At 33.6% G+C, this 9,987-nt stretch overlaps 2 protein-coding genes across 2 annotated transcripts in view; one reads left to right on the top strand and one right to left on the bottom strand.

The window, feature by feature from the left end:
* The window catches only part of LOAG_10532 (hypothetical protein), a gene marked incomplete at both ends in the record, with an annotated part of 5,543 nt that extends 1,840 nt beyond the window's left edge, over positions 1-3,703 (bottom strand). The window contains 10 exons of the mRNA XM_020448182.1: positions 357-457; positions 680-790; positions 893-1,065; positions 1,214-1,367; positions 1,498-1,678; positions 1,822-2,045; positions 2,228-2,419; positions 2,569-2,721; positions 2,963-3,076; positions 3,650-3,703. Coding sequence (XP_020301651.1) covers positions 357-457; positions 680-790; positions 893-1,065; positions 1,214-1,367; positions 1,498-1,678; positions 1,822-2,045; positions 2,228-2,419; positions 2,569-2,721; positions 2,963-3,076; positions 3,650-3,703 — 1,457 coding nt within the window. The remainder of the gene's footprint in view (positions 1-356; positions 458-679; positions 791-892; positions 1,066-1,213; positions 1,368-1,497; positions 1,679-1,821; positions 2,046-2,227; positions 2,420-2,568; positions 2,722-2,962; positions 3,077-3,649) is intronic.
* A 1,489-nt stretch (positions 3,704-5,192) lies between these two features.
* The window catches only part of LOAG_17761 (CBR-LETM-1 protein), a 6,154-nt gene continuing 1,359 nt past the window's right edge, over positions 5,193-9,987 (top strand). Inside the window, exons 1-10 of the mRNA XM_020450421.1 lie at positions 5,193-5,302; positions 5,409-5,574; positions 6,274-6,606; positions 7,022-7,177; positions 7,376-7,579; positions 7,988-8,101; positions 8,212-8,347; positions 8,466-8,617; positions 8,907-9,101; positions 9,335-9,436. Of these exons, the coding sequence (XP_020305901.1) occupies positions 5,238-5,302; positions 5,409-5,574; positions 6,274-6,606; positions 7,022-7,177; positions 7,376-7,579; positions 7,988-8,101; positions 8,212-8,347; positions 8,466-8,617; positions 8,907-9,101; positions 9,335-9,436 (1,623 nt within the window). The 5' untranslated portion in view covers positions 5,193-5,237. The remainder of the gene's footprint in view (positions 5,303-5,408; positions 5,575-6,273; positions 6,607-7,021; positions 7,178-7,375; positions 7,580-7,987; positions 8,102-8,211; positions 8,348-8,465; positions 8,618-8,906; positions 9,102-9,334; positions 9,437-9,987) is intronic.

The following is a 9,987-nucleotide window of genomic DNA, read 5'->3' as shown; positions in this document are numbered from 1 at the left end:
CCCCTAGTGCTTGAATACGTATAAATATGTCCACTTCATTCCATTCATCCAACACATAAGCTACGTACCTATACTAATGGAACTATGCAGCTGGCCAGAATAATGAATGGTGCTAAACAAAATAATTTGTTCGGACTGCCTGCATTTCTATTATTTAATGTTTTCATTACAGTTCTACTCAAAAATAACAACAAAGAGCAGCCTTTTGATGGTTCAAAAGCAGTTCATGGAATTCTATTGTTATTGTTAATATCTCTTCCAAAAATATTTACAAGCCCACTTTTTTCTGCTTACAATTAAAATTTAGATTCTTCAATCCCAGAAAACAAATGCGAATCACTTAATTTTAAGCATACCAGGCAGAGTTTAAGATTTGAATAAACGGCTTTTGCCACGGAGAGGTAAGCTGTTGAGATATATGTACAAGGCGTAATCGGAAATCATCCAACATGAATATCTATAAGTAAGCAGCTGATACTGTCTTCTTCAAGAGATTCATAACAGCAACTTTTTCACGCTGTCGCAGGAGTATCTGGCAGTAACTGCTGTACACTGCATCTAACCTTTCATATACAATAATGATGTGTGAAAAGCCATTGAAGCAACATGATTTCCAACATTAACTTGCTTAAGTTCCTTTCTTTTCTTACTATTCAGCAAATGGCCAAACCACATTTACCTGTACGTTCAGGAACTGCGACTGCACATCCACATTCTCTATCCAGCGATAACGTTCTGTAATTGATTCGATCATCAAAAGGAATTGATCAGTACATTCTGGTACTTGTTGCTGAAATAATTCTTTATCTTTTTTCTATGTGCTCCTGACGTTCAAAATCAAAATCTATAAATGCTTACTAATGGCTTCAAAAAATATATAAGTGCATGATACCATGTCGATGTCTGAGAAAGTTTGATACCGATTGTTCCAGCAGTCTTCTCCACAAAGCACATTTTCTACTCCTGCGATACAGCCCTCACGTTCGAGCTGTAGCCACTTCAGTAAATAAATATCTTCGCATAAAACGGCCAGCACATTACCCGGACGTATAGGAAAAGCAATATCTGAATATCATGAGCTCACTAGAAATGATGGGCAATGAAATTTGAAGAGGAAAAGACACTGGTATTCGAAGAAACACAGAGACATTGACATTCTAGGAGGTAGAGAAACACTGATATTGCATAACAGAAAAGAAAGAGGATACCTTACCTTTCAACTCGTTTTCGAAGGCGACGCATTCATCGATAAGATGAGAAAATAGTTCAGGATCGTCCTGTACTTTCTTAAGAATATTTTGCACTTTTTTCTGTGCCAAATTCACCAGTTTATTCACATATTCATGCATCATTTCATTTTGCTCAGTCTTAAAAAAGAAAAACTTATAGGTTTAATAAAAAAAAAGCAACTCATGAATTCTTCCCAACTCCGTGCTCCCGGATAATGCCAAATGTTGTTTACTCTCTTTAGCAAACGGGAAAAAAATTAAAATTTACTTTATCCTTAAAAATTTGTAGGAAAATAGCGTTAATTAGATCGATATTTGCTGTTATCCAATTGAGTATCTGTGTAAAAAACCATTCTGGTTTAGATGGATCATTTGTTTTTTGCTCCGTGAAAAAGTGATATTGAAATCGCCTTTCTACTGGAGCAACTAGTTCCGTCAGTAATTTCGATCTTAAATAAGACCAATTAAAACCTTGTAGTTTCAGTGTGACAGAAACAAGGTTATGTCCTTCTAACATTTTTACTCTAAACCTTAAAATTCTTATTGCATAGTGAGTGCACGTAGAACAAATAAAAGTTTCCAAAAATCATACCTATCACAGTGCGCAGTGACACTACTGTTATCCAAAATACTGATACATTTTAGCAAAGTAGCAATTTGTTGAATTAACTTCTGATGAGTCTTGGGATCAATAGCTTCTTCAAGTGGATAATGGATTTTTTTCAGCAAATCTTTGAGAGAACCGGAAATAAGTTGTTCCGTTTCACTGAGCAATTGCTTCCTGATTCTATCAATATCTTTAGATTCGTTTTCATCCTGAACAGCTCTGCATAAAAAACGTCGAGCATTTGTTTTTATACCCCTGTTTCCTCAATTTATATCCAGGCGAACCACTTACATTCAAATATATTGGTAATGGCAAACCCTCTTCAACTGCATTTCTGATTCGTTTTTAGATACTGCCTAGAAACTTTTTCCATTACAGAAGATGTACATACCAACTGCGAATCCACATTAGTGTTTTGCTTCAAAGACTGGATATTGTCATATAGAGCAAAGAAGTTAGAAACATTTATTGCTTTCTTGATCTCTGACTTGGCAAGTGTTAGCTTGTGAGCGGCTCTAAGGTAATTCAACTCTTCCATTTGCTGCGCCACACACACCAAACGATTGTGAATATTTGGTGCATTCTGAAGGAAAATTTTTCAAAGTGCTGCTCAGTGGGGAAACCACTGAGAGTTTCAGCCGAAATAAAACCGATTATATGGATGTTTACATTGCAAAACTACGATAATCCAAAATAACGAAAATAACAGATTGGTGTTAACCACACAAATACTTGTTTAAGCGACGCCCACAATTGCTCCTGATTATTCTGATAGTTCTTCAAAGCATTCTGAATCTTTTGCTTTAAATGAATCAACTTTTCCCGAAAAGACCGCAAACGTGAGAGTTGAACTGGTAAATCCTCGCGCATATAGCACACCCTTTCCTATAACCAAAATCGTCCAGAGCTCTTTTTGTCTAATAGCTAAAATAACCAAGCAGCAGCAAAATCACTGCCATTATAATCAACATATCAATACTGACCATGACTTAGACCATGAAGTATCATTAGTTATTAATATTTCATCTTCTCACCATCATGGTTCTAACCTACGTTTAGCCGTCAAGATGTTCTGTACCAAATAATGCGAACATAAATACCATGTATGGAAAGAAACGACACATACTTGAATTTTACACTGTTCCATATCCAGTTCATCCTGAATAGCGCGAAAACCACGAAAATACTCGTGTACATCGGTAACAGGTAATTTAGCAAGTCTCTCTGCCAATTCCAAAACCTATAACGTGTGTAAGAAAAATGAAAATCATGCAAATTAAAGTCATAAATTGGTTTAAATCTAGATAACGACATTAACGCAGAAGCCTTTTTGCTGGTTAACGACCACGTAGGACATAAAAAACTAATGCAAAAGAAAGTTTCGATTATTTTTTCATGTAAAAATTTTCCGTTGAACTTGTGGTTCTTAATCTTCTCTTGAATAGAAATTACCTTGCTTCTTTATTTGTAGCATGGATTATCAATCCCAAAAATAAATTCTATCTAAAAATGTACTTGAATCGAAATTTTTGACGTGTTAGCTAAACTTACAGCAATATTGAAATATAAACCAAAACAGCCACTTGTCCGTTTTTATGCTTTTCATTCACCACACTGCCGCCCTCGCAGTTCAAATTTTAGTGCTCGTAGAGCACCAACGATCCACAGTTGGGAACTACTACGTTAAACAATGCACTAAAATGTACTGCCTAAGTGCATGCAACAATACTTGCAGGTTAAGCTACGATAGATGTTGTAAAAACATGTAAATGTTTATGTTGAAACAGAAAAGTTTAAAACGAAAAAAACTCACCCGAGAATTCTCGGAACCCTGGGAATCCTCAGAATTTACACTCTGTTGTCCCATAACTTAAGAGTTTACGTCCTGTCCTCTACCTTCCATTATAAGAAACGCATAATTTCGCATGCCATCTTGCATCAAAGATTCTCAATATAGCAAATCAACTACATAACTGTCGCAAATCATTACAGAACCTTTACCACAAATCAAGTCTCGATTAACATCTCTGATATATTTTGTGTAATTCTAATTGGTTTCAAATGAAATTTTCAGTCTCATCCTTTCTTTTACCTTCTAATATATTCCTATCTCAGCATTGATCTCATAAAACATTCATGATTATTGGATGATGGTCAGACTCTTTCTTATTAAATTATTATTCCCTAATCTGAGGTTTATCACTAAATTCTTATTCCTTCTCACAATTCTTCCTAGCACTCATAATATCAAATATCAACCTGTTATTTAATATTCACTTTCCAACAGGTAAGTTGAACATCAATTCAAACACTTTCTTTTAAGCCGTACACTTCAACATAGGTCACTGTCTCGATGGAACATCAATATTACTCTTCTCTTTCTGCTTCAATCCAGCGAACTAACGAGATCTATGTGCGATATTGGCAGTGTTATTTGCATAGATGTAATAAGTATAGAAAATGGATCTGTCTAAAATTTAGTTTTTCAAAAACAATCATATACAGAGAGAACGATAATAGCATTGGAATGCTATAAAAAAGATTGAATTTTAGGTGATAGAATAGTTCAAACTGAGAAAACTTCGTAAAATACCCTTATTAAATATCAAAGTATGACTATTTCAATGAATTTTGGGAAACTGTGAGGATGAAAAAGAAAGGATGAAATTAAGAGAATTTAATTTCAAATCAGATGAAATGGTGCAGAATATATCAAGACAGTAATCGAGACTTAGCTAATTTATGACGATTAAACAACAAGCATGGCAACATCTCCTAACATTATATTGATTTTTTCGAAACTAAATTTGAAGAGATTAATTTGCTGTATCTTATCACATCCATGCAAATAACATCATATATTAATGCATAGTAACATTTACAAGTTATGTCAATTATAAGCAGCCAAATTAGGGAAAAAAATGATTGGGACATGGATTGGTATGCGATATTATAATCTAACCGTTATGTGATGTTGCTAATTAGATAACAGCAGTGATATTCTTATTGATGATTAATTACAAGAATTAGCGGTTGAAACTACAAATAAAAAATATCTCTGTTGAACTTTGAACTTCCAGTTCTGAAACTAAATTTTACACGAAAAATTGAAAAATTAGGGATTTATGCTGTTTACTTTGCGCTATGAAAATAGCAATGGAATAGTTATGTATTATGGATGCTTGAGAAAGAGGAATGGATATTGTAGATATTGCAAAATGTTTTGAATTATCATTATTAATTGCATTGGTAGGATAATATCTAAATAAATGGATGACGATTGTAATGAACATTTTATTCTACGGCAGAAAATATTTCATTAATTATTGGATTCATACAAACATTGTTAATGATTTGATTCAGGTATTAAAAAGTTTCTGGTAGTTGCAACATTGTTTATCATGTTGTTGCGACAAGCCTGTAATCTGGCATTCTATACATCCAGAAAACCAATATACTCTCTCAGGTAATCTGCGCTACGTTGTTTTACCTATTCTCTTTTACAGAATAATAAATCACTGAAATTATTTATGTTTAATAATTTGATGAAGTTTAATTAAAATGTTTTTCAGACGAAGAAATTGTTTGGTAAGGTTTGGAGTTTATGAAATTGAGACACGGAATCTTCACAGATCTTGTGTACAGTTTTTATATGACAAGAGTAAATTGGAGGAAACATTGAAGAGATTGAAGGAGCAAGCGACATTGGAGGAGAAGGAAGGCCAGGCACGTAAACAGGTTGGTCTCCACTGAAATGGCTAACACCAAATTTTGGTGAAATTTTTGTTGTGTAGAAAATTGCTTTTCTAAATGCATTTAAACAGTAACTTGACTTTTATAAATTTTTTTTTAGCACTGGCTGTGTTATACTAAATGCCTTGTTAGTTCCGAAAAAAAAATAGTATCGTATGGGATGTATATGAAAATAGTGTCCTTACTGAAATATGAAGTTTGACTTACTAAAATTAACATTTTCAAAATACGCCATACTGCATTAAACTCGATAAAGTTGGCCATGAAATTCGGCGATGCTTCCGGAATTTCTTCTCTAGAAGTTTAAGGGAACTCTAAGATATCTCTGATTGGAACTATATTAGGGATGGGGTTCGAAATGTGGCAAGATATAAACCATTCAACCTTTTGGACGCAATAAAAGAAGTTTTCAAGGTAATTTAAAGACCTTCAGAGGATGGTTTTGGGATTTTCCAGAAAATATTATGCAGGAAGCTGTCCAATAATATCAAGATTGCATAGTCAGGATGTCATCGATGGTGTATGAGTTTCCTAAATGTAACGTCACATTGTCATTTATTTGATCCAGGACATGAACAGTTACTGTTGATTTCAACATATGTTCAAAAAAGCTTACGTATTCACTAAAATTTCAAGGTTGTCTAATTTCCATTTTTTTTCTTTTCAAAAAATGCAGCATTCCAGATGATAGAGAAGGCGAAGCAGCAAATAACTCTGGAACCTGTATATATACGATGGCCAAGAGCTCTCAAAGAAGGCTGCAAACATTATTATCATGGGTTCCGATTGTTATTCCTGGAAATGCGATTAAGTGCCAAATATCTGTGGAGATTCCTACGCAGAAAACCGCTATTACGTCGTGAGAGGCAACAGTTGGTGAGAACGCTCTCCGATGTGCTACGATTGATTCCATTTTCTGCTTTCGTCATTGTACCTTTTCTGGAATTTACGTTACCTTTCTTCCTAAAATTATTCCCGAATATGTTACCAAGTACATTCAAGGATGCTACTAAAGAGGTAATTTACCTTTTATACTGTTTTGATTTCCTTTTTTTCCTAAAAAATTAATCGAGTTATATTTTCACACTTAAAAAAGAACTAATTTTGTTAAGTTTGACGTGTTGCCAATTTCTTTTCTTTTTTTTTTGGAGCGAGTAAATGCCAAAATATTACTGGCCGATATTTCAGTGAGCTTCAAGAAATTAGTTCACATATACAGTAGTGGAGGTAACAACTATCCAGGATTCTTTTTTTTTCCTTCCTTTTTTCACTAAAATATGGATTTAATGTGGTAGATGAAGCGTCAAAATAGTTTTACCCTACTTAGAACAAAGTTCTTAAAAATATATTATGCCAGATTATCGTAGCAGTTTACCAGCAGCTCCGCCATTATTTTATGGAATTTTTAAGAATAAATTCACTCTTGTTGCAGGAGGAGAAATTACGAAGAAAATTGAAGGCAAAACTGGAAACAGCGAAACTGCTGCAAGCTGCCATGGAAGAAATGGCTTTATATAAAAAGAAAAATGCTAAGGATGATGATAAGACAGCCAGCATTGCTGTTGAATTTGCAGAATTTATAAAGAAGGTTTGCATCCGTGAGATAAATCTTATATGTATTATGTGCATTCAAGTTAGTACTAACGAAATTTTTCAGTTCTATCATTTCAGAGAAAATTTGCAGAAAATTTTGCTGTTAAGAATCCTTGTTGACTACCAGTACTATCATTTCAGTTAAGCTTGTACGCAATACTATATGCAAGATTATTATGGTTTTCAATTTCAGGTGCGTTCAGAAGGAAGTTACGTTAACAACAAGGATCTTCTGAAGTATATTAAGCTATTTGAAGATGAACTTACGTTGGATAATTTGCCAGCTAACACACTCCGGGCATTATGTCGTCTTCTGAATATTCAACCATTCGGTTCACTTGAAATTATCCGGTTTCAGTTATCGTTGAAGTTGCGAGCTTTAAGAGCAGATGATCAGGTATTGCTGTAACATTTGCAAGAACTTGCAGTGTCACTTTTTATAGTAACATCGGAATAATCCTCTATTCGTTGATGTTTGCTTTTCTGATGTAACAGCACATCGTGATATCAACTTATATAGCCTTCTCAAATATGATTGGCGATATTCCCTCAGTCTTTTATTGTTTTTTTTTCTTTTTGTTTTCCTTTGTTTTTACTATGCTCATTGAGCTATTTTTAGATGTACGTTGGAAATATATCGACTTTGACTTTTTTTTCGCTCGAAATTTTAGATATAAAGTTCCGTAAAAAATAAAAAGGATTGGAAGATTTCTATTTTATAGATTTTTCTTATGAATATTATTACTAGTAAGAAAAGAGAATTTTTCGTGAGAAATTTGCAATTCTTTTAGTTTTTTTTTTTCAGGAAATAGCTTTGGAAGGTGGAGTGGATATGTTAACAGTGCCTGAGCTACAACAGGCATGCAGAGCACGTGGAATGCGTTCACTGGGGATGAATGAAGAGCGCCTTAAAGAACAGGTAAAAATTATTTCTTTAGTCGAATTTTTAAGTTTCCGAAGAGCATCCCATCTTTTATCACAATTCGTCTTAAAATTTATTGGTAATACTAAGATATACGAATATTTGAGTTAAAACAATGGCTGGAATTATCCCTTAATGATAAAGTACCACCGTCACTGCTGCTCTTATCGCGCACTATCTATCTGCCAGAAGATATCACATTTGTGGATCGTTTGAAAGCACTAATAACAAGCTTACCAGATAGTAAGTTTTATTCTATGTCTAAGATTTATTCTCATTTAGATCATCGTTTTCAGTGGGATTTGCGTTGAGCTACGAAGTTTGAATTTTTTTTTGGTTCAACTGCGGCTAAAACTTTTAGATATCGCTGAGGAAACTCGCCAGAATTTGGCAGAGATTGAAGGTGATAAAGTAAGTTATGGAGCGAGACTTCGGCTTGTACAAAATATTGAGAAAGCCATCGATTCTGAAAGAAAAGCGATGGAAGAAGCCGAAAAGAAGGAGGCAGCTAAAGTCAGTAGTTTGTTTCTTCTTTGTTGCTTTTTCCTGTTGTATGCTTTTCTTTAAACCCGCATTGCAAAGTTATTATGAAAGGTTGCAGATATCAAAGAGTTGGTTCATTATTCCTTATGTTTATCTTATCTTATGCAAATCTGTCTTTCCTCGTGGTTTAGAACAATTTGAAAGCATTTCCAATTCAATGTAATAAATCAAGCCTGATATGCAGCGTAATTTCTCGAAAAACGTGTTTCATATCAGTCATGGCTTATCGACTAATCCTAGTGATGTTATGATTATTCAGAAAGCTGAGGAGGAAAAAATAGCAGCCAAAGCAGCAGCAAAAGCAGCAGTCAGTGCAAAAGTTGAAGCTGTGCCTGAACTTTCTGTGGAATCACCCAGCCCAGACAAAGCTACAGTTTTAGAAATCACGCAACCAATAACACCTCAAGAAATGAGGACTGACATGGATTCAGCCAGTAAATTGCCAATTGATGAAGTAAGGGATGATTAATCATTGTATTGAAAACAAAGTTTGGAAATAAAAAGTGGCAAAATAATTCAGATGTGGAATTTTTTTTTTAGAATTTAGATCTGAAATTATTTTATCATTCCTTCGTTTTTTCCGAAATATACCAATACTTCACATCGATTTTTTCGCTTTTTCTGGTATATTCGAATCATAATAATTTTCCATACCGTATATGATCTTAATCTTCAAATATTTTCCAGGAACATGTGCAGTCAATAGAAAATGTTATCCATGGCAATGCGATTTCAGAAGTAAAGTATGACATTAAAGAATTGAAAGAACAAATTAGCGAGCACAATGAGGTTAATATTATCTATTATTCTCTATCTTTATTATTATTATTATTATTATTATTATTATTATTATTATTATTATTATTATTATTATTATTATTATTATTATTATTATTATTATTTTTCTCATTCGAAAGTCTGTAAAACATAACACAGTAACACAGAACTTTTTTCATCTCTCTTTCTTAATAACGGCTGAGATTTTATTTTAGGATCTAGAAGAACTGGATTCATTAATGAAAGATCTAAAAGAGCCTAGGGGGGCTAAACTACTTCGAGCACGTGTCAACAAGATGATGAAAAAAGCAGATAAATTGTTGGAAAAGCTTGATGAAGATAAAAAAGCTATCGAAAGTGCGGATGATGAGGAGAAAAAGATGAAAGAGTAAATTTTCCGCATATTTGTAATTGAAATATACATTTATCAATGGTTATTTAAAATCACAAATTATCCGATTGTATTCCACAAATGCTTTGGTTTAATCATTTTGAATCCCATAGACTTCACTGCTTACAGAGAAAGGCTGATGAAAGTGGAAGATCTCATATGTAAAATGCAA

This window comes from Loa loa, assembly GCF_000183805.2.
Source record: "Loa loa unplaced genomic scaffold supercont3.125, whole genome shotgun sequence".
NCBI lineage: Eukaryota > Metazoa > Nematoda > Chromadorea > Rhabditida > Onchocercidae > Loa > Loa loa.
This window is presented reverse-complemented; position numbering and strand designations above follow the sequence as displayed.